The 25186-nt window shown below is 40.6% G+C and overlaps 1 protein-coding gene across 2 annotated transcripts; it reads left to right on the top strand.

Annotated features, from left to right (window-relative positions):
• Positions 1-4457: 4457 nt before the first annotated feature.
• Positions 4458-17566, top strand: LOC117524510 (cytochrome c oxidase copper chaperone). Of its 2 annotated transcripts, none has more exons than XM_034186313.1 (4): positions 4458-4552; positions 10021-10146; positions 14470-14579; positions 17385-17566. In XM_034186313.1, exons 2-3 carry the CDS (start codon positions 10028-10030, stop codon positions 14552-14554), a joined length of 204 nt encoding a protein of 67 aa, XP_034042204.1. In that variant the 5' UTR covers positions 4458-4552; positions 10021-10027; the 3' UTR covers positions 14555-14579; positions 17385-17566. The 2 variants fall into 2 exon arrangements, with proteins under 2 accessions (XP_034042204.1, XP_034042205.1); XM_034186314.1 differs by having other exon boundaries at positions 4469-4529.
• Positions 17567-25186: the final 7620 nt, after the last annotated feature.

A 25186-nucleotide genomic window follows, 5' to 3' on the forward strand; every position in this document is an offset into this window, starting at 1 on the left:
AATTATTATATCATTTACTAACAGGGACTTAGAAGAGAGAGATCTAATGTTTAATAGACCACATTTAACTGTTTTAGTCTGTGGTGCAGTTGAAGGTGCTATATTATTTTTTCTTTTTGAATTTTTATGCTTAAATAGATTTTTACTGGTTATTGGTGGTCTGGGAGCAGGCACCGTCTCTACGGGGATGGGGTAATGATTATGATTATTATTATTTTGCATACTTCTATATGTAACAAGTAAACAAATGTTAGGTATGTGTTTAAGTTCATATTAGTTATCTCATATTACACTATGTAACACAATTTTTGTTCCTGGCTTCTCAGTGTTATATTTCAAGTGCTTATGTCTAAAGTCTATGGAAAAATGACTACATTCAGCAAAAACTTTGATTTTATTGTTTTTAACGTTCTAGAAAGTTCTAAAAGTTTCTTGAAATTTCTAGATAATTCTGGAAACTTCTAGAAAATTCTGGACAGTTCTAGCAGTTAAAGAATATTCTAGAAGACTACTCAGTAGTAGTGAAGGCGAATCGAGAATATTCTTGAAAACAGACAAATTTCAAAATATCATTGTCCTGATCACAGAAGTAAAGTTTCTGCTATTTTCTATTTATTTAAGGCATAACAGATTAGGAAAACACACGGTGTACCCAGGAACAAAACAAAAATAAAAACTTGTTACATAGTGTTATCTGCTTATAAATGCAATGCTACAGGAATTAATGTATAACCCTGAGACGACCAAAACAAAAGCTGCAGCAAAGTTGAATTTCAACTGAAGAAGCATACAAAGAGCACATGTTGTGCTTACTTGTGCTGGTTTATCTAGCACACAGCTGGTGTTCACACTGCAAATACCAACACAGAGCTTCTGCTTACACAATACTTTGCTGTGCTGACGCACGATAGAACTTCTCGACAGGTGAAAAGAAGCACATTGGTTTCATGTTGTCGGGCAGGAAATGATTTGTATATTCCAGATATCCCGAGCAACTGCATGCAGGACCCATAAGACTTGGACCTTTGTTCTCCTGCAAAGATGTCAGCATTTTCAAAGACTTCTGTCCAGAGACCTCATGACTCTATGGCATCTGAAAGGCAGCGGACACAGAGGCACACAGAGGCACTGATTCTCACTGCCGAGATGCTTGAATGTCTCTGCAAATATTCTGCACTTTCACAGCATAAAAGTGAACTTCTGATAGAAGAGTCCAGGGAGTAATTAAAAGCTTGGATCAAAGTCTTGACCCAGGACAACTTCAAGCACAGACAGTATGATTCCTTGCGCAGCTTCTCAAGTCCTGCAATCAGGGTATCCATTGATTATAACATCATCTGCAAAGTAAAGCTCAGTTAATGGCACCTAAGTTGCTGGTTTTCAGAACCCTACTCAACACCCACTCCAAAGCATCATCAACCTTATTACTGTCCCAAAGGAAACTGATCCAGAAGGAAATTAATTTGCAGCAGGCATCAAGTCATATTGAACATAAAACATAAAGAAGTAAAAGAAGTACAAAAATATGGAAAATTTATGCAACGAATAGACAAAAAATACCTTACTGGGAAAGAACATTTAACAGCACAATACATAGATGTATTCAATAAAATTTCAGACCTTCAGTTTTCAGACGTCTGCCAATCCGGATCCATATCACCTCCAAAATTCAGTGGAGTCTTCCATGACCTAGAATCTATCTGTGGTGCAAATTTGGTGACAATCCAAGAAGCATTTTTTTTTAATTTTTATGTAATCCTTCAAAGCCCAAATAAAGTGAAATCTTGATGCAGAATCTGGATCTGGATCACCTCCAAAATTTAATAGAGTCTACCATGGCCTTATATCGATCTGTGGTTCAAATCTCATCAAAATCCGTGCAGTAGTTTTGACATAATCCTTCTAACCCTGCTTGGAGTGCGGGCTCCAAGCACGAGAGGGCTTTGGAGCCGCTGGAGGTGACAGCTGTCATCTATCAACACCAGCTGTCACCCATCACCATCACTATAAAGACCGGACTGCAACTCCACCTCCTTGCCGAGAAATCTTCTACCATACAGGTAATTTTCTCTGCTGACTTAAATTCGAGTATTAGTCTGATCTCTTTTTGCAGCCGTTTTCCTGGGACGGATACCCTGTCTGCGGAGTTGGCGTTTGGTGTGGACTGCGACGGCTTCGCCTCACACCCCACCCAGATAAGTGGTTATCTCAGGAGCTGCATGAGTGTGTGATTGGAGGTGGAGGTTCTCCCTCCTTAACTTAACACAGACTGTGGGATTACTGAGTGTGCGGACTCACACTCATCCAGAACTGTTTCTGTTTTCTGCCAGCAGTACCCGGTCTGACTGCTGAAGACAGTGGCCACCTGGGGTGCAGGGCTTGGCGGCTCCGGTGTTCTTCAGGTCCATTGGTGGTGAGGCTTGTGTGGGTTCCGGCTTTTCTCTCACCGGACGTCTCCTATCTTCGAGCCTGCCACACGTCACCTTTTTGTTGGATTGATATAACACATATTTGTATCTGTCTGTATTACGTTGTGCACCTTCACAACATTAAATTGTTACTTTTTGGCTATTCCATTGTCCCTTCATTAACGCCCCCTGTTGTGGGTCCGTGTCACGACACTTCTCCAACAGGATTTCTCGGCCAGCGTCATGGATCCCGAGGGGCGTCAACTCGAGCCTGAACGGCCAATGGAAGAGCAAGGTGCACAGGCACCAGCAGGAGGCGTGTTAGGGGAGCTGCAGCAAATACTGACCGCTTTCACTGCTCGGTTGGATCTGGTCACCGAGCAGAACGTTATCCTCAATTGGAGGATGGAGGCTCTCACCGCCAGGGTGGAGGCGCGCGATCAAGGCGCTGCTGCAGCACCTCCTCCTGCTGGTCCTTTGTCAGACACAAATGTTCCACTGGTCATTCAACGACCCCCCCCCACCATCCCCTGAAGCATACATAAGCCCTCTGGAGCCGTACGGAGGTTGTGTTGAGACGTGCGCGGACTTCCTGATGCAGTGCTCGCTCGTCTTTGCACAGCGTCCCATCATGTACGCGTCAGACGCTAGCCGGGTGGCTTATGCCATCAATTTGCTTCGAGGAGAGGCACGCGCCTGGGCTACGGCGCTCTGGGAGCAGAACTCACGGATCCTAACATCATACGCTGGGTTTGTAAGGGAGTTGACTGTGGGATTACTGAGTGTGCGGACTCACACTCATCCAGAACTGTTTCTGTTTTCTGCCAGCAGTACCGGGTCTGACTGCTGAAGACAGTGGCCACCTGGGGTGCAGGGCTTGGCGACTCTGGTGTTCTTCAGGTCCGTGGGTGGTGAGGCTTGTGTGGGTTCCGGCTTTTCTCTCACCGGACGTCTCCTATCTTCGAGCCTGCCACACGTCACCTTTTTGTTGGATTGATATAACACATATTTGTATCTGTCTGTATTACGTTGTGCACCTTCACAACATTAAATTGTTACTTTTTGGCTATTCCATTGTCCCTTCATTAACGCCCCCTGTTGTGGGTCCGTGTCACGACACTTCTCCAACAACCGCAGTCTCGTTTGAGGGCGGGCGCTAAAGGGGTAAAATATGACACTTTTAGTGACTGCTTCAGTGATTGCAGCCGAAAACAAAACAGTACACCATTTTTCCGTGTGAAATTATGCTGTGTATATATTGCACAATGGAGCAGAGGTCCCTATAAGCGGTCAAGCGATATCGCACAGGGTTCAAACATGACTGTGGTGTATTGTCAACTAGCTAACATCCGACGAGTGGACTATTTTTTTTTATTATTCAACTAGTTGAAAGCCATTTATTAAGTTCGTTTAACCCTTAAAAGAATAGACCTGCTGGAGTGCCACTCGGTGAAGAAAGTGTGTGAACCTCTGCAGCTCAAACAGGTTGTCTATGCCTAGTACATGAATGCAGGTATTATCCTCATCCTAATGATATTTTTTGTAATTGTGATTTTATGCTTATATTTGTTAAACTATATATGAAACATATAAAACAGTTTTCAAAAACTGAGGGACTGTGCAAGGAGATGAGTAAGGAAAGTCACCAAGACATCCAGACAACCCAGAAGAAGTTACACTCTTTTGTAGCTGCGACTGGAGACGTTGTACATAGTGCAAGTTTTGAATTTTGCATCACCACTTAATATAGTTTCATGATGAAGTGGTATAGAGAATGGTGAAAAAAAACCCCTTTAAAGTTCAGTTACAATTTGCCAGAAGGCACAACAATACAGAAGTATATGGCATTCACTGGATTAAAAAAAAAATTGAATTTTTAATCCAGTGAATGCAATATCCCTCCGTACATCGGAGATGCAAGCCTACATTTAATTTCTTTTATTAAATACTTGAAAGACTGGACTCGAGGATTTAGTACTGCAATAACGGACTGATGCAGAAGGTGGCAGTAATGCACCAATACGGATGCCGGCTGCCGTTAAACGGCATAGAAGAAGAAGAAGAAGAAGTTCGCTTCCTTCTTTCCTTCCTGTTCGTCTTGAAGGTGAAGTTTTCACTCACGTGAGCTGTCAGTATCCTTACGTGTGAGTTACACAGTACAACTACAGCTGAGCTGTTTTAGCAGTTTGTGTTATTTCTTCAGTAGCAGACAGGGGTTTCTCTTTGTTTTTAACCTGATGTGACGTAGCCGCTGTTTTAATGAGAAAATTAATTTTCAGGTCAGATCAGCTTCAAGTCCAATGACAAATGTGCTCCGACGGCATAGAAAATCATTTTGGCTGAATGTCGTCTTTAGTAAATGAAGTGCGCGGCGTGTTTGTCAGGACTCAGTAGTTTGATGTGAATAACCGCTTTTGTATCTCAACTGGTTCCTCAGATTATCTGATAGCCTTGCATTTACCTCACAGTAGCAACATCTGTCAGCTGATTCGTCACCCACGAAAAGCGATGTCAAAGTTAACAAACAAACGAAGCGCAAAAAAAGAGAAAAACTGTCAGCCCCCGTCAAACTGGATTCGAACTCAGAGTTGCAGCAGAAAGACCAACATGTTGGGTGCAGCCACCTCGTGGGCCGTGAAGGTACTGCAGGGAGGTTGTGAGACGTTAAAATAGCTGTTCATCTGAGACACACACACACATTTTATATATATATATATATATATATCGGGTGTCCCAAAAAAACATTTTATCAGCAAAGAAAATGGTCAAAGCATATGTCTAGGAAATAAATTTATGGCTGGATAGAAAGCTGAAAGGTTGAAGTTTTTCATACCAATGTCAATATTGCCCCTGCATTTTGTCAGTCTCTTAGACAACATGTTCAATGTAGGCCCCGCGTTGGCCAATTACGGCCTGCAAACGCTTTGGGGAAAGTGTCCTGAGGAATGTTTCGGATTTCTTGGCAGATGTTTTCCTTCAGTGCATCGATGCTTGGCATCAACATAAACTTCAGGGTCTCTGCAAGCAAAAAAGAAACCTAATTGATTAAGTTTGCAGCATTTAAGGGTCAAACCAAGTTTTTTAAATGTATATTTTTTGGGACACCCTATGTATATATATGTATGTGTGTGTGTGTAAACGCAGGGGTAGTGGCTGAGTGGTTAGTGTGCTTGGTTTCAGTGTGGAAGGTTCCCGGTTCAAACTCACATTTCTCCTGCAACTCCACATTGTATGGAGAAATGTGGCAGAGGTTTGGTTTGAACCTAGAATCTTCCACACTGAAACCAAGCACACTAACCACTTGGCCGCCACAACATTAAAATACATTACCGCTTCAAAAAAAAGTAAAAGTAGAAACACAACATACATAACCATGGCCAGTAACCACGTTCCAACCCCTGCAATTAACGTTTATATAAAGATTGACATTTATGAATTGATTCAGAATAATCCTGCATCTAAGAATCTTCTTTGTTTTTTAGGTACCAAACCACCATAAAGCAGTTATCCACCAGTTAGAGCAGGGGTGGGCAATCATGTGCCATAAAGGGCTGAGACATTACAGGTTTTTCTTGCTACCACTCACCTTCGCAGGTGATTTCATTAATGTTCAGGTGTCTCAGCAGGTGATTTCATTGATGACCAGGTGTTTATGTGCAGGGGAGAAGCTCATCAGCAACCCACCAGGTGAGGTGATTGGTTGCAAGGAAAACCTGCAGTGTCTCGGCCCTCGTTGCCCACCCCTGAGTTAGAGGGTCACTTCTAGTCCTGAACATAGTTTTATATCATGCCCAGGACAAGCTGCTTTCTAATGATTAATGTGCTTTTGCCATTCTATTAAGAGCGGAAGAGATTATCTATTCTAGTTGTCAAGGTGCATTCACTAAAAATGATTAACACATCCAGCTGTGGGATCGCTGAAGCTGCGTCAGTGAAGAGAGAGGAGACAGCAGTGGTGACATTGATTTTTAAGAGGGTGCACCTTCACTTCTTCAAGAATGGGGATTTGCTACAGGGCTACATTACATTTTACTAGCTGTACCTAATAAACTGGCAACTGATTGTATATTTGTAGTCTAATAGAACAACCTTGCTAACTCTCTCTCTCTCTTGCATGCACAGTACCATCTGTCATTGGCTGATGTTCATTCTCTATACCCGCTTACTCCAATTAAGGGATGTGGGGGGTGGGTGGCTGGAGCCTATCCCAGCTCTCTCAGGGCGTGAGGCGTGTTACACCCTGTACAGGATCTTAGTCCATCACAGGGCCACATTATAGACAGACAGACAGACACATACACACCTACAGTCATTTTAAAGTTTCCAATTCACCTAACCTGCATATCTTTGGTTGTGGGAGGAAGCTGGAGCACCTGGAGGGAACCCACACGAGGCGACAGTGCTAACCACCAAGCCACTGTGCTGCTCCATTGGATGACAAACAATGTGTTTAACATTTGCTTCGTAGAACCTCAATAAGCTGTTTAGGAGGACCTTTGGAGCATTCATTACTCTGTTGGTCTATATACAGTAGTGTTCAGAATAATCATAGTGCTATGTGACTAAAAAGATTAATCCAGGTTTTGAGTATATTTCTTATTGTTACATGGGAAACAAGGTACCAGTAGATTCTCACAAATCCAACAAGACCAAGCATTCATGATATGCACACTCTTAAGGCTATGAAATTAGGCTATTAGTAAAAAAAAAAAAAAGTAGAAAAGGGGGTGTTCACAATAATAGTAGCATCTGCTGTTGACGCTACAAACAAAACTATTATGTTCAAACTGCTTTTTTAGCAATCCTGTGAATCACTAAACTAGTATTTAGTTGTATAACCACAGTTTGTCATGATTTCTTCACATCTGCGAGGCATTAATTTTGTTGGTTTGGAACCAAAATTTTGCTCGTTTACTAGTGTGCTTGGGGTCATTGTCTTGTTGAAACACCCATTTCAAGGGCATGTCCTCTTCAGCATAAGGCAACATGACCTCTTCAAGTATTTTGACATATCCAAACTGATCCATGATACCTGGTATGCAATATATAGGCCCAACACCATAGTAGGAGAAACATGCCCATATCATGATGCTTGCACCACCATGCTTCACTGTCTTGACTGTGAACTGTGGTTTGAATTCAGATTTTGTCTGCGGCCCTTGGACCCAAAAAGAACAATTTTACTCTCATCAGTCCACAAAATATTTCTCCATTTCTCTTTAGGCCAGTTGATGTGTTCTTTGGCAAATTGTAACCTCTTCTGCATGTCTTTTATTTAACAGAGGGACTTTGCGGGGGATTCTTGCAAATAAATTAGCTTCACACAGGTGTCTTCTAACTGTCACAGCACTTACAGGTAACTCCAGACTGTCTTTGATCATCCTGGAGCTGATCAATGGGTGAGCCTTTGCCATTCTGATATTCTTCTATCCATTTTGATGGTTGTTTTCCGTTTTCTTCCACGCGTCTCTGTTTTTTAAGTGTTGTAGATCATTGTAGATGAACAGCCTATAATTTTTTGCACCTGTGTAAGTTTTCTCCTCATCAATCAACTTTTTAATCAACCTACGCTGTTCTTCTGAACAATGTCTTGAACGTCCCATTTTCCTCAGGCTTTCAAAGAGAAAAGCATGTTCAACAGGTGCTGGGTTCATTCTTAAATAGGGGACACCTGATTCACACCTGTTTGTTCCACAAAATTGACAAACTCACTGACCAAATGCCACACTATTATTATTGTGAACACCCCCTTTTCTCCTTTTTTTTATTTATTTTTTTAACTAATAGCCCAATTTCATAGCCTTAAGAGTGTGTATATCATGAATGCTTGGTCTTGATGGATTTGTGAGAATCTACTGAATCTACTGGTACCTTGTTTCCCATGTAACTATAAGAAATATACTCAAAACCTGGATTAATCTTTTTAGTCACATAGCACTACTATTATTCTGAACACTACTGTAGGAGCATGTCTAATGTAGTAGAACCATGGAAATGCTTTCAAACTCACTGTTTGATGAAGCTGTTGAAGTTTGAAGTTGCTGCTAAACATCAACTTTGTGTTTCGAATTCAGCCTGTAACATTAGCTTCAGTTCAAAGCTTTGGATATTCCAGAGTACTTTGGCTCCAGTCTTTGAATTATGTGATGCCACCTTGATTTGTAACATTATCAGTCATTAACTAGGCATCATGTCTTCATTAGTCCACAGTCTGCTTCTTGTTTTGATTTCAGCCAGTGAAAAGTATCTGTTCAAAGCTTTGATGTGCTCTTTAGAGATTCCAAAGAATGGTTCATGATTTAATCTTTGCTTCAAATGACCATGTTTTGTTTGTAGTGTAAGAGTATAAGTTGCATTTACCACTTTGTGCTACAAGAAGCAAAATAAATTTAATTGGCACATTATTTATTTATGTGCAGAGGAGGGACTTGGGGTATATAGGGAGAAGGATTCTGGGGATGGAGTCACCAGGCAGGAGGAGAAGAGGGAGCCCAAACTGGAGGTTTATGGATGTGGTGAGAGAGGACATGCAGGTGGTTAGCATGACAAACTGTTGACCCGATGTGGCGACCCTTAAGGGGAGCTCCCAGAAGAAGATTGTTATGCAACTAGAAGCACTCGGAGAGCACAAACCTCCGCTAAGGCCATAGGGTCACTGACGTTACATGGAATACCCTTTGGCAAAGAGACTTATTCCACGTCGTTTCACACGTCTACCGTCATGTTTCAGATTCAGTGGTTAAACCCTTAGATCTTCAGCAAATGTATTTATAAAGAGAAACTGCATGAACTACACAAGTTTTTTTTTTTATTTTTTAATAAGTTTATTCAGTAAGGAGAAAAAAAAGCTAAATTATTGTTGTCATAACTAAATTTTTGTTCAGCCTTTGTGACTCATCTTCATGAAGTTAGATGCAAAAATATTGAAATTGGCCCTATCCTGCAATGATAAAGAATCCTTAAAAAATTACTGTATCCGGATCGTGTTCCGGATCATTACCAAAATTTAATGACTTCTAAGTTTGGCCAAGATACACCCCTGGTAAAAATTTCATTGAAATCCGTTGAGGAATTTTTGAGTAATCCTGCTGACAAACCAACCAACAGACAAACGGACACGACCGAAAACATAACCTCCTTGGCGGAGGTAATTAACTGTGCTTTATTTATTTATAACACAAACACTGTTTTTGCAGTCAGAAGCTACCAGCTAATTAATGTGATTGTAAAAGTGAATGGTGTCATGTTTCAACAGATTTCAACACTTTTGTTTAAATGTGTGTAGCATTAGTGAATCCCACAACTCCTTTATGGAAGAGGTATAAGTGGCTTCTTAATGTCAGCTACAGTAGCTATATAATGTATGTATGAAAAAAAACACTTCTTCAGCATTATCATCATTCCATTTAAAGAGAAGATCAACCCTCAAAAACTGGAAATGTTTAGATTCACAGGCACTTGTTTTAATATCAGAAATGGGTAACGCAGAGTGACGAGTGTCCCTGCAGGGTTTACGTACAGTCAAAGATGAAGCATGAATCCTGCTTCACTTGGTCAGGTGGGAAGTGCAAATGAAGCGTGTGTGGAAAAACAGTTTTTTTTTCTTGTTCAGGCTGAAGATGTCAAAAGTGTCTGCTGCTAGCATTGACCCCGCTCCTGCAACAGCAGCCGCAGAGGAAAAGAAGCCATTGAAACCATGTTGTGCTTGTCCGGAAACAAAGAAAGTCAGGGATGCTTGGTAAGTACAGAACTGGAAAATTAAATTGCAGTTCTGATTTGTAACTGTACTTTATAAAATACAACCCCTGGCAAAAATTATGGAATCACCGGTTTTGGAGGATGTTTATTCAGTTGTTTAATTTTGTAGAAAAAAAGCAGATCACAGACATGACACAAAACTAAAGTCATTTCAAATGGCAACTTTCTGGCTTTAAGAAACACTATAAGAAATCAAGAAAAAAGATTGTGGCCGTCAGTAACTGTTACTTTTTTAGACCAAGCAGAGGAAAAAAATATGGAATCACTCAATTCTGAGGAAAAAATTGTGGAATCACCCTGTAAATTTTCATCACCAAAACTAACACCTGCATCAAATCACATCTGCTCGTTGATATTGACCCTATGTGTCTTTTTGCAAGGAATGTTTTCACAGTTTTTGCTCTATGGCAAGATGCATTATCATCTTGAAAAATGATTTCATCATCCCCAAACATCCTTTCAATTGTCCAAAATATCAACGTAAACTTGTGCATTTATTGACGATGTAATGACAGCCATCTCCCCAGTGCCTTTACCTGACATGCAGCTCCATATCATCAATGACTGTGGAAATTACATGTTCTCTTCAGGCAGTCATCTTTATAAATCCCATTGGAACAGCACCAAACAAAAGTTCCAGCATCATCACCTTGCCCAATGCAGATTTGAGATTCATCACTGCATATGACTTTCATCCAGTCATCCACAGTCCACAATTGCTTTTCCTTAGCCTATTGTAACCTTGTTTTTTTCTGTTTAGGTGTTAATGATGGCTTTTGTTTAGCTTTTCTGTATGTAAATCCCATTTCCTTTAGGAGGTTTCTTACAGTTCGGTGACAGACGTTGACTCCAGTTTCCTCCCATTCGTTCCTCATTTGTTTTGTTGTGCATTTTTCGATTTTTGAGACATATTGCTTTAAGTTTTCTGTCTTGACGCTTTGATGTCTTCCTTGGTCTACCTGTATGTTTGCCTTTAACAACCTTCCCATGTTGTTTCTATTTGGTCCACAGTTTAGACACAGCTGACTGTGAACAACCAACATCTTTTGCAACCTTGCGTAATGATTTACCCTCTTTTAAGAGTTTGATAATCCTCTCCTTTGTTTCAATTGACATCTCTCGTGTTGGAGCCATGATTCATGTCAGTCCACTTGGTGCAACATCTCTCCAAGGTGTGATCACTCCTTTTTAGATGCAGACTAATGAGCAGATCTGATTTGATGCAGGTGTTAGTTTTGGGGATGAAAATTTACAGGGTGATTCCATAATTTTTTCCTCAGAATTGAGTGATTCCATATTTTTTTCATCTGCTTGGTCTAAAAAAGTAACCGTTACTGACTGCCACAATCTTTTTTTTCTTGATTTCTTATAGTGTTTCTTAAAGCCAGAAAGTTGCCATTTGAAATGACTTTAGTTTTGTGTCATGTCTGTGATCTGCTTTTTTTTTCTACAAAATTAAACAACTGAATGAACATCCTCTGAGGCCGGTGATTCCATAATTTTTGCCAGGGGTTGTAGGTGGATGAGGAGTTTTTTTTTTTGTGTTCTAACTACTGTCTGTACAGTTTGGTTCCCACTATTGGATCTCAAGTCCAAATAATGTCAGACCTTTCCTCCTCCAGCTTTAGCAGTAACACCTTTTGTGCACCTGGGTGTAAAAGAAAAAAAGTGGAGTATGCAGTGCTTGGTTTGAAAATACATTTTTCATCAACAGTTATTGCCCCTACTGTCCACCATGGGGACTTAGAAACACACATTATTTGCATTGATGCTATGTAAAGTTGAGTATGACATACATAGCAGTGACAAATAATTCTGTAACTTCGCAGTATCTGTAAGGCAAGAATAATATACAACCCCTGGCAAAAATTATGGAATCACCGGCCTCAGAGGATGTTCATTCAGTTGTTTAATTTTGTAGAAAAAAAGCAGATCACAGACATGACACAAAACTAAAGTCATTTCAAATGGCAACTTTCTGGCTTTAAGAAATCAAGAAAAAAAGATTGTGGCAGTCAGTAACGGTTACTTTTTTTAGACCAAGCAGAGGAAAAAAATATGGAATCACTCAATTCTGAGGAAAAAATTATGCAATCACCCTGTAAATTTTAATCCCCCAAATTAACACCTGCATCAAATCAGATCTGCTCATTGACATTGACCCTATGCCATGACATTGACCCTATGTGTCATTTTGCAAGGAATGTTTTTGCTCTATGGCAAGATGCGTTATCATCTTGAAAAATGATTTCATCATCCCCAAACATCCTTTCAATTGTCCAAAATATCAACATAAACCTGTGCATTTATTGATGATGTAATGACAGCCATTTCCCCAGTGCCTTTACCTGACATGCAGCCCCATATCATCAATGACTGTGGAAATTTACATGTTCTCTTCAGGCAGTCATCTTTATAAATCTCATTGGAATGGCACCAAACAAAAGTTCCAGCATCATCACCTTGCCCAATGCAGATTTGAGATTCATCACTGAATATGACTTTCATCCAGTCAGCCACAGTCCACGATTGCTTTTCCTTAGCCCATTGTAACCTTGTTTTTTTCTGTTTAGGTGTTAATGATGGCTTTCATTTAGTTTTTCTGTATGTAAATCCCATTTCCTTTAGGTGGTTTCTTACAGTTCGGTCACAGACGTTGACTCCAGTTTCCTCCCATTCGTTCCTCATTTGTTTTGTTGTACATTTTTTGATTTTTGAGACATATTGCTTTAAGTTTTCTGTCTTGACGCTTTGATGTCTTCCTTGGTCTACCAGTATGTTTGCCTTTAACAACCTTCCCATGTTGTTTGTATTTGGTCCAGAGTTTAGACACAGCTGACTGTGAACAACCAATATCTTTTGCAACATTGCGTGATGATTTACTCTCTTTTAAGAGTTTGATAATCCTCTCCTTTGTTTCAATTGACATCTCTCGTGTTGGAGCCATGATTCATGTCAGTCCACTTGGTGCAACAGCTCTCCAAGGTGTGATCACTCCTTTTTAGATGCAGACTAACGAGCAGATCTGATTTGATGCAGGTGTTAGTTTTGGGGATGAAAATTTACAGGGTGATTCCATAATTTTTTCCTCAGAATTGAGTGATTCCATATTTTTTTCCTCTCCTTGGTCTAAAAAAGTAACCGTTACTGACTGCCACAATCTTTTTTTCTTGATTTCTTATAGTGTTTCTTAAAGCCAGAAAGTTGCCATTTGAAATGACTTTAGTTTTGTGTCATGTCTGTGATCTGCTTTTTTTCTACAAAATTAAACAACTGAATGAACATCCTCCGAGGCCGGTGATTCCATAATTTTTGCCGGGGGTTGTAGGATCTACCCCATATTTCACTCAAAATGATTTGGAAATCCATGTTACACACTTTGTCATTACTTGAATAAATATGATTCATTGAAGAAAGAACTTGAGTTGTAATATCAATACAGTTTTCAAGACTGTCAATAATAGGCAACAGTATGCAGTAGTCTACAGTACTGCACTAAGGACCAGTAGCAGCACTGAAGGGGTGTTTGGTGTCATAACAAGCAGAAAGCATGCACCACTTTAGTGAGTGCAGTTTATGTGGCGAGATGAGTCGTAAATGCTGACTGTAATGGCTTGAATAGATTATTAGTGTTTGAGTAATCTGCAGATCGTGAAAAGTGGTCAGTCATCCAGGATCAAGGCTGCACGACTGTTTTAGTAACCAGTTATAAAACATGCCTGTTAAAAGTGACATGTTCATAATACTCAGCATCGTGAGTCCTAGAATATGTGGGTTTAGCAAATTGCTGGATGGGTCGGTCTTCATCGTGGCCATAAAATCAGAACATTAGTTGGTAGTTGTTCAAAGAGAAAAGTACTTTTTGCATTAGTCTCAATTTTAGACAGCATGTTAAACAACGTACCAATCTTGAAACTTGAGTAAATTAATTTTTCAGTCCTGCTCAGACTGGGGCACAGAACAGTGTTGGGTATGACAAGATTGCTGTCTCATTTAAGTGTTGTAGTCAAAGCCATGATGTACAGGTCTGATAATCTCCTGATATCGATGATGCATTCAAGGCTGCTCGGAAAACTATGTTCACTTGAACTGACAACAGTGTGGTTCTACACAGTAACATGTTTGAGCTTTGTTTTCCTGACATGTTTTTACACCATCTCAGACAACCTTAAAATATATGATAGAAATACGGTGTGTGTGTGTGTGTGTGTGTGTGTGTATATATGTATGTATGTATATATGTATGTCTCATCTGTGCAATCTTTCAGTAATGTGAATTATTATTTTTTTATAACCTGTCCAGCATTATTGAGAAGGGAGAAGAGAACTGCAGAGACCTCATTGACGCACATAAAGAATGTATGAGGGCTCTTGGATTCAAGATTTAGCAGATCCACATCGTGTGTGTGGGCAGTAAGTATCAATTTTTTTTTTTATTTTTTTTTTTTGTCATGCACCAGTTTCCTCCAAATATTCTCTTGCTGGTTCACTTGTATCAGTCGACTATTACTAACTTAACTGCTCTCTCCTGATGACATGTCCTCCAAGAATATAGAAAATCAGTTGGGACCTTCAAAGCAGCAGAAATGTTTCTGTACCCTTCCCCAGATTTGTGACTCAAGACAATATTGCCTTTCCATGTCATGTCCAATCAACTGAATTTACCCCAGGTGGACTCCAGTTAAACTGCAGAAACATCTCAAGAATGATTTTGAGTTTCATGGCAACGGCTTTGAATACTTACATACATGTGATTCCTTAGTTTTTCCCCATTTTTAAAATAAATGAGCAAAATCTAAAAAAAAAAAATTCACATTGCCTTTATGGAGTATTGCGTGTCGAAATTTGAGGGGAAAACATGAATTTCATTCATTTTAGAAGAAGGCTGTAGCATAAATGTAGAAAAAGTGCAGCACTGTGAGTACTTTCTCTATGCACTGTAAATGTGTTTAATTGGAGGGCCATGGGCCAGGAATGCTTATCCTGAGTGAATTAAATTCATTTTCAACTAAACGCATTATATTTTATAGAAAATGTACATTTTAAGTTTAATAAGTTTCAACAAAATAAAATTGTTTCCGTTTAATTTGAAAAACAGTAATTTATGTATTCCAGAGAGCTTGTCGATTGCTGAGGCAGGTCATGTGCAAAAATAAATACATGTATAACCGTGCCCTTGTGAAGCAGCATGGGGTGATTTGTGTTGTGATTTGGGGTTTTATAAATAAAGTTGAATGAAATTATGTGTTTTTTCAGCTTAATCGGCTGCAAAAGAATCACAAATGTCTTTTGTATGGAGCTAAATCAAAGCCAAAAGTTTTGTAATCTGAAAATAAAAAAGATTGAAAAAATAAATTTGGAAACTGAAAATTAATGTTTTGTTGTTGAATTTTATAATCATTTAAAAAGTATTATCAAAATAAAAATAAGTGTAAAATATATATTTTTCAGTTTAAATCAATTTTTGATTCACCTCTAATTTTTTTGATCTAATTTATTTTCATTCATATTTCTTTTTTTTCACCTTCAGATCTTATTTTTTCAGTTTCAAACTTTTGGCCCCGTTCTGGTGTAGGAGGGCGTGGCTTCGATTGAGAGGGGTGAGGAATTGAGTGACAGCAGAGCAATCAGTCCACATGATGTTGCATTCAGCAAACGTGGTTACTTTGATAGATAATGACTAAACACTTTCTCTCCACTGTGTTGTCTTGATACCTGTAAATAAAGTGATGCTAAAGATGTCTATTACAAGTAGTTCTTGACCCCACTTGTTCATTTTGATGTTTAAAAACTGGAAAATATGCAAGATTGTAAAGTTTAACACCTATAACTAAAAAAAAAAACAAAAAACCCCGATGTGTCCCAAATTCACACAAGACCGTGAACGCAGCGCAGCATCGCCGCATAAAAATGAAGCAGGTCGCTCATTTAAGGCTGCCACCAGTTATTGTGCATCAAGCAGTGAAGTGTTACGAGCTTTCTAAGTGACACACAGAGACCAGCAGATCTGAAGGAAGCTTTAATATGGACAGAACCAAACAGACCGCCCGGAAGAGCGCTCTGGCTACCGGCGGTGTGAAGAAGCCTCGCCGTTACAGACCCGGCACTGTGGTACGCCGCCGCTACCAGAAATCCACCGAGCTGCTGATCCACAAACTGCCCTTCCGGCACTTGGTGAGATAAATCGCTCAGGACTTCAAGACCGACCTCCGCTTTCAGAGCTCCGCTGTGATGCTCTGCAGGAGGCCGGCGAGGCTGACCTGGTCGGCAGCTTGTGGATCAGCAGCTCGGTGGATTTTTGGTAGCGGCGGATCTCTCTCAGCGCCACGGTGCCGCGCCTGTAACGGTGGGGCTTTCATCACACCGCCGGTAACCGGAACGCTCTTCCGGGCGTCTTTGGATTTGGATTTACGGGCGGTCAACTGTTATATTGTCATTCACTATCCGGTACAACATACGGATCCACTGAACCAACTGCTACACATCGATCACAATAAACAGCTTTATCTCGAGGGTTTGAAGCCTCGTAATAAGCTTTCTTTCTCTCTGTTTTCTTTCACGCGCCAGCCGCGTAGTAAATAAACGATGGAGACAGGAGCAGAGTCATTATCAAAGGACCCACGTTTCCTGAATGCAACATCATGTGAGGACTGATTGCTCTGCTGTCACTCACAATTCCACGCCCCTCTCAATCGAAGCCACGCCCTCCCACGCCAGAACAGGGCCAAAAGTTTGAAACTAAAAAAATACCTGAAGGTGAAAAAAAAGAAATATGAATGAAAATAAATTTGATCAAAAAATTACAGAGCTGAATCAAAAATTTATTTAAACTGAAAAATATATATATCTTACACTTTTATTTTGATAATACTTTTTAAATGATTATAAAATTCAAGAACAAAACTTTAATTTTCGGTTTCAAAATTTATTTTTTCAATCTTTTATTTTCAGATTACAAAACTTTTGGCCTTGATTTAGCTCCATAGTTTTGATGGTTTCAGTTTTAACTTGAAGACTGTAACATTTTGTTTTCTGTGGTGATTCTCTTTTTTTTTTTTTTATGTATTTTCTGAGCAGCACCACCCCCTCCCAAAATCCCCAACTGATTTTATAATTGGATTGACGTTTGCTGAAGAGCAGATTTGTTGATGTATGTAACATCTGGTTGCATTTCCGGTGCGGATGTGATGATTGTGTGTTTTTGTTTTTCTGTTGCAGTTTGCTGCTGTGAGCCTGTGGATGTTCCTCTGCTCTTATTTATCTTTCTGGTGGGAGGGAAATGTGATGACACACACTGGTTTTGATGGGATTTTGCCCTTTTTAGTGGTTTTTCATTGTTGAATTTGAATGTGTTTCTAAACTGCTGTATGGAATCCGAATAAATGCTCTATGCAATAAGATTGACAGTTCTTGTACTGTGAAAAGAAAAATGCTTGACTGTGGTTTAGAAATAATATGTTTGAATGATTAAGTGATGTTAGCTGTAATGATCTGAGACTGTCAGTCCATTTTTTCCCCTCTTTTTTTTTGTCTCTCTGTTAACAGCTTCTTGCCACAGCTGCCGTCACTGGTATGCACTTAGTATTTCAAAATAGCTCCTGGCTCCGCTAAAGTCACTACTTGACATATCTACATTCTTCCCTCTGCAGCGTGCTGCCAGTGAACATCTGAGACCAAAGCAAACCTGCTGGAAAGTGGCCGTACTTAAAGTTAAAGCCGTCACGCAGCACTCAGAACGCGTACACAAACTGCTTCAAAGGTTTTTTTTTTTTTTTTTTTTATTCATTATAAAATATTCAGAACAGATTTTGGACACGATGCATTTTAAAATACAAAGTCAGGGGTATAAACAGGTGTAGAGTCTGACTGCCCCCAATACTGTTCAGAATATGGTCATGGAAATTATATTTTAAAAATAAACTTGTTCCCAACTCTTTTCTTTGACACCCCTCTTTTTATGACAGACCAGTGTAATTTTAAGTTATGGTCTTTGTAATGTCAGAACAAACCTTATCAAGTGTCCTGCATGTTCATGCTCAGCTTGCACAAATCACAATTTGATCAAACTCAGTTTTTTTTTAAATAAAATTTCAACCACCGCTGTTTCCTGATGTTTCTGTGTGCTCCTGTTAATATTCTTTGTTTTGAGTTTGTTTAAATATCGTGTTCTGTCCTGAAGAAGAAAAAAAAAAATTAAAGATGACCGTTATACTGACAAAAGGCCAGTGCCTAAAAAGGTGATATCAGTTTGTTTCAACAAAGAATTTTTATTTTATTGCTTAAAAATTACTGACAAGAACAAAAAAAAAACATTCCTCCATAACCAAGGTACATAGCAGTGAAAGTAAATGAGATGAGAAGAAGAAACAAGCTAACACGTACATTACAGAAGGTAAATACAAAATACTAGGCATGGGATAAGTAGTTGTCGTAATCAACTATGACTAGCTAACGGCGGACTACACTCTAAGAAATAAAACGTTAAATTTAATTGATAAAGTTAAGGTTACTTTTTCCACATAACCTTGTCAATTAAGTGCAAAACAATATTGTAGTTGAAATTAATTAAATCAAATGAAACATTATTACTTAAATCCCTAAAATTAACAATTGGAAGTATATTGAAAATAATAGTATTAATTACATTTAAAACCCCTGTGTTTCATTTCTTAGACTGTACACTCTAAGAAATAAAATATTGAATTTAATTGACAAAAGTTAAGGTAATGTTTTCCACATAACTGTCAATTAAGTGCAACACAATATTGGGATTTAAGTAATAATGTTTCATTTAATTTAATGTCAATGACAATGTTTTGCACTTAATTTTTTTTTATTGAGAATTTCATTCATTTAAAAGAAAAACAAAAGCAAAATTAACAAAACATTACAAACCATTGAATGAAAAGGAGCAGTTTGGAAGAACAAGTCTTATATATTAATTAATTAATGTTATGTGGAAAAAGTTACCTTTATCAATTAAATTCAACTTTTTATGCCTGAGTGTGTTTCATTTCTTAGAGTGTAGTAGACAATTTTCTTTTTTTTTAATAAATTGACTAGTCAAAAGCCATTTATTAAACCATTTAACTCTAAAAAGAATAGACCTGCTACCACTCCCTTCACTCAGTGAAGAAAGTGTGAATCTTGGCAGGTGAGTTAGTTAGCTCAAATGGGTAGACTATGACTAGTAAATGAATGCACGTATTGTCTTCATGCTAATGCTGTTTTTTTTTGTATTTGTGAATTTGCTTATTTTTGTTAAAAGTCACATTTGAGTTTCACCACAAAACGGCACCTCACGGCATGCACGCTAACATCTCAGTATGATGTCTTGTAAATCCCGTTAGAGGTGTTATTTGGCTACAAAAACTTTTCAGATTTAGAAGTGTTTATTTCTCACTAACATTTGCAGGGGTGGCGGCCAAGTGGTTGGTGCGCTTGGTTTCAGAGCGGAAGGTTCCACTTCAAACCTCACTTCTGCCCATTTCTCCATGTAATGTGGAATTGCATCAGGAAGCTCATCTGGCGTAAAACTTGTGCTAAGTCAACATGCAGGTCCCCTTCTATCCGAAGCTGAAGGGGCTTACGAGGTCTATTAGAAAAGTATCCAACCTTATTATTTTTTTCAAAAACCATATGGATTTGAATCACGTGTGATTACATCAGACATGCTTGAACCCTCGTGGGCATGCAAGAGTTTTTTCACACTTGTCGGTTACGTCATTCGCCTGTGGGCAGTCTTTGAGTGAGGAGTCGCCCACCCTCTCGTTGTTTTTCATTGTTTAGGAATGGCTCAGAGACTGCTGCTTTGTTTGATCAAAACTGTAAGGCACAACTGAGTGGACACCATTTGATAAATTCAGCTGGTTTTCGGTAAAAATTTTAACGGCTGATGAGAGATTTTGGTCTGGTAGTGTCGCCGTAAGGACGGTCCACGGTGCCTGACGGCGATCTGTGCTTCGAGGCGGCAGCGTCTTGCCGTTTCAAGTTGAAAACTTCCACATTTCAGGCTCTGTTGACCCAGTAAGTCGTCAGAGAACTTTCAGAAGAAGTCGGAATGAGGAGTTTATTCGGACATTTTGTAATGAAAGAACGTGCGGGCAGAGTCGCATGTCGGGCCGCACCCAACCGCGGGGGGTCGCGACAGGAAAAACACCTCCGTTGGAAACCTTAACGGGCAAGTTGGAACATACCCAAGCTGTTAAACAATTTCTCAGTTACTCACTTGTTGAAAGCCATCAAAAGCCGCCTGAATTTTACAAATGGTTTTCAACACGGAGGTGTTTTTCCTGTCGCGGCGCACACAGATTCGCCGAGTCGTTTCCGTGACTCGGCGAATCTGTGTGCACGTCTTTCCTCAAAAAATGTCCTTATACAGTGGAATGTCCGCATAACCCTTACCAAAAAGTAGTATATACAAGTATGTTTCAAGTATATTTCTAGTTTACTTTTTATATACTTATCAGTACAATTTTTTGGTAAGGGAAAGTCCTCATGCCGGCCTCTTCTGAATCTTCTCTGTTCTCTCACGACATCCTGGGTGAATTAAGCTTTAAATTAGGATGTTTTCAGGTTGAAACAGGCCGATGATGGCGCCTGGAAGCGCTGCGTGACATCCCGCTCCGTGGGAAGTCCTTACACCGACAGAAATACCCCATAATCTCTCATCAGCCGTTAAACGTTTCACCGAAAACCAGGTTAATTTCTCGAATAGTGTCCACTCGGATATTCCTCACAGGTCCAGAAAAATTTTTGATAAAGCAACACGCGCCGTCTCGAGCAGCGTGTGAAACAAAGGAATTCAGCTGAGAGGACTGAACCACATCTCACTCAAGGCCTGCCCACAGGGAAATGACGTCACCGACAGGCGTGAAAAAACTCACGCATGCGCACGAGGGTTCAAGCATGATTGGTGTAATCGCACGTCATTCAAATCCATATAGTTTAAAAAAAAATAAAAGTGTCGGTTTCTTATCTAATAGACCTCGTACTTATGTGACCGTAGGACCTTTATGGCCGGGACGGTGGTGGGATCAAACCTGGACGGCTCGCACTAAAGACCATTCCTCTACCAGGTCAGCCAAAGGGGAATTCCCCTTTGCTGAGCAGGCAGACCTCGTGTGTGGTTGGAGAGCTGCAGAGAGAGAGAGAGGGAATACCTCTTCAAACTGTACAGTTTTCTGGACAGCTTCACCAAGGGATTGTGGCATAAGGTGAACATGCTGGTGCTCTTACTTGATGTGAGTGCTTGCAGGAAGCTGTGGAGGACCAGTTCCTCTTGGATCTGCTGGGAGCTTTGTGGATAGCCACCATGGGTGTGCAGCTTCACATATATGTACACTCAACAAAAATATAAACAGGTGTGCCTTAGACTGCCCACAATAAAAGGCCACTCTGAAAGGTGCAGTTTTATCACACAGCACAATGCCACAGATGTCGCAAGATTTGAGGGAGCGTGCAATTGGCATGCTGACAGCAGGAATGTCAACCAGAGCTGTTGCTCGTGTATTGAATGTTCATTTCTCTACCATAAGCCGTCTCCAAAGGCGTTTCAGAGAATTTGGCAGTACATCCAACCAGCCTCACAACCGCAGACCACGTGTAACCACACCAGCCCAGGACCTCCACATCCAGCATGTTCACCTCCAAGATCATCTGAGACCAGCCACTCAGACAGCTGCTGAAACAATCGGTTTGCATAACCAAAGAATTTCTGCACAAACTGTCAGAAACCGTCTCAGGGAAGCTCATCTGCATGCTTGGCGTCCTCATCGGGGTGTCGACCTGACTCCAGTTCGTCGTCGTAACCGACTTGAGTGGGCAAATGCTCACATTCGCTGGTGTTTGGCACGTTGGAGAGGTGTTCTCTTCACGGATGAATCCCGGTTCACACTGTTCAGGGCAGATGGCAGACAGCGTGTGTGGCGTTGTGTGGGTGAGCAGTTTTCTGATGTCAATGTTGTGGATCGAGTGGCCCATGGTGGCGGTGGGGTTATGGTATGGACAGGCGTCTGTTATGGACGAAGAACACAGGTGCATTTTATTGATGGCATTTTGAATGCACAGAGATACCGTGACGAGATCCTGAGCCCATTGTTGTGCCATACATCCAAGAACATCACCTCATGTTGCAGCAGGATAATGCTCGGCCCCATGTTGCAAGGATCTGTACACAATTCTTGGAAGCTGAAAATGTCCCAGTTCTTGCATGGCCGGCATACTCACCGGACATGTCACCCATTGAGCATGTTTGGGATGCTCTGGACCGGCATATACGACAGCGTGTACCAGTTCCTGCCAATATCCAGCAACTTCGCACAGCCATTGAAGAGGAGTGGACCAACATTCCACAGGCCACAATTGACAACCTGATCAACTCTATGCGAAGGAGATGTGTTGCACTGCATGAGGCAAATGGTGGTCACACCAGATACTGACTGGTATCCCCCCCAATAAAACAAAACTGCACCTTTCAGAGTGGCCTTTTATTGTGGACAGTCTAAGGCACACCTGTGCACTAATCATGGTGTCTAATCAGCATCTTGATATGGCACACCTGTGAGGTGGGATGGATTATCTCAGCAAAGGAGAAGTGCTCACTATCACAGATTTAGACGGGTTTGTGAACAATATTTGAGGGAAATGGTGATATTGTGTATGTGGAAAAAGTTTTAGATCTTTGAGTTCATCTCATACAAAATGGGAGCAAAACCAAAAGTGTTGCGTTTATATTTTTGTTGATTGTATGTGTTGAAGGTGCTCAAATTCACTCGTTGATGGTGGTGGTTGACTAGCTGCTCTCTGTTTCAGTCAATGAGGCTTCTCTGCCTGAATCTTTTCTCTCATACTCTGGTCATGAGCTGCTTGGGTGGGTAGGGAGAGTTCCCATGAGATAAAAAAAAAAAAGCTTTTTAACCTACCATCCCTGGTTCTCAAGACCAGGCACCTAAGTGGCTCTACTCTACTCTCCTATTTTACTCTTCCTTTTTAGATATTTAGATATACCTTTGTATACTGGCATAGTTCCACCTTAGAATTGGAATATAATATATAAGATATACCTTATTGAATTTTCATGTCCTGGAGGACCTCTGTTGTGGTCGAGAAGCACATGCAATGCCTCTTACTACAATGCCAGGGCCAGGTGGATGGCAGCCTCTTTTCTTCAGCAGATGTTGTACCATGCTTTTACTTGGACTTGTGAGAGGTTTGGCTCAAGTGGTGCCATTTCATTGTAGTTGGGCAGCTTGGCTTGTGTTCTGGCTGCAGTTGTGGGTAATGAACAGCTGAATGATGGAGGGCAGTGGTTGACTGTTGGCATCAGTGGCAATAATGGGTGACAGTGGCTCAGGATCTGTAGCAGACAGCAGGTTATCACTTTGAGTCATGCTCCTAGTTGGTGGGGGCAGTTGGTGCGGGCAGGAAGTGCTTTTCCATCGATCAGATTTACGATGATGCCTCACATTTATGTCCCCCTACCAAGGCCAATGCCCATTTTTACAACTGAATGGCAGAGACAGTGCAGATTAAGCGTGATTTGATCTCAGGTCTACTTATTGGCAGGCCCACTCATAATCCACTGAACTACCTGCTTTACTGGAATTACCCCTTAGTGACCCTCCAGGCTTGGAGGCAGCAGTGGACCTGTGGTGTGCTGGCAGCATCACGGTATGCTGGATAACGTCTATCCTTGGCAGGCTTTTGTTTTTCTGCCATGCTGTTTTCCACATATCCATAGGTCATCATCTCCTGGGTTTTTGTCTGTCCCTCCTCAAAAAGTCCTATATTAGCATTTTCATTCATTTATTTCTGATTCTGCTTAGTCTTGTTAAGGTGGACTACACCCTGGACTGGTCACTAGTCTATCGCAGGGCTGGCACACATACGTATAGACAGACAAATGTACACTTTTGGTCAGTTTGGAGATCCTAATTCACCTAACCTACATGCCTTTGGAAGTGGAAAGAAGCCAGAATGCCCAGAAGGAACCCACTCAAACACAAGGAGAACATGCTAGCTCCACACAGAAAGTACCAGGTCCAATTTGAACCTGGGACCCAGGCATTGGAACAGTGTTGTAATATTCTGCCCCTTACCAAGAACCAAATCGTTATATTCCTCATTTTGAATTTATTGAATGTCATGTTGAAACTTGGGCCCGGCTCTCCAAAAACAGAGTCCACAGATGGACTCCATTTTGTATAAGACCCCAAACACAGCTTGCATAACACTTACACAATGTGGGCGTTACAGTGGGCGTGGTTTAGTCTCACAATTCTAATATTACTGGCTCTCACAGACAGGGGGAGCCCTCCTTTTATCTAAAACTTGCACATGTGTGATGGAAGTGAAACTTAACTCTTATGTTTAAACTTTAAACCAGATTTCAGGCATTTCTAAATAAATTTCAAAAGCAAATACTTGATCACTAACATAAAATAAGGAATTAGCACAGATATTGTCTAATAATGTTTTGCTGTCTGAACATCCTCTGGGGTCCGTCTAGGCTCCCATGTATTGTATTTCCTTTTCAGCAGTTTTTCAACCGTGACGTTTCTCTTGGCCTGATTTCTGAGCTAAGGTTGTAAAGAACTAAATGCGCCATTTAAAGAGTGTGTGTGTCATGAAGGTTTGACATGAACTGTGCCAGACATTTATTCATTTTGAGAGGTCTGAGTCCCACTGGCAGAGGACAGCTGCACATGTGCGACCCTTCATACCTGAAATTTGACCTGTGCTGTCATCCAACTTATTTCAGTGTCTCTAAATATGCCCCTGGCAGAACCCCGGCTCATAGCAGCACACTGGACCAGTGGCGTTTGGATGAAAGAAGGAAAGTAACTCCACAGGAGCTTTTCTTTGAATATATCTGTGTGATATTCTTGGAGGCTTTAGTCTGTGAGGTATCATGGACACTGTCCACCCTCCTGTTTCCTGCCTCTGTCGTGCTCTCGTTCTGTTATGTTAAGTAGCAGGCCTGCTTTCTGTCTGCCACTCTGTCCTCCTTGGATTTCAAT

This window comes from Thalassophryne amazonica, chromosome 14 (assembly GCF_902500255.1).
Source record: "Thalassophryne amazonica chromosome 14, fThaAma1.1, whole genome shotgun sequence".
NCBI lineage: Eukaryota > Metazoa > Chordata > Actinopteri > Batrachoidiformes > Batrachoididae > Thalassophryne > Thalassophryne amazonica.

What these genes read in the sequence shown, in the direction of transcription:
- LOC117524510 (XM_034186313.1), top strand. Translation starts at nt 10,028, where the DNA reads ATGTCAAAAGTGTCTGCTGCTAGCATTGACCCCGCTCCTGCAACAGCA. An exon ending in AAGAAAGTCAGGGATGCTTG is followed by an intron (nt 10,147 to 14,469) that starts GTAAGTACAGAA and finishes TAACCTGTCCAG; the next exon opens with CATTATTGAGAAGGGAGAAG.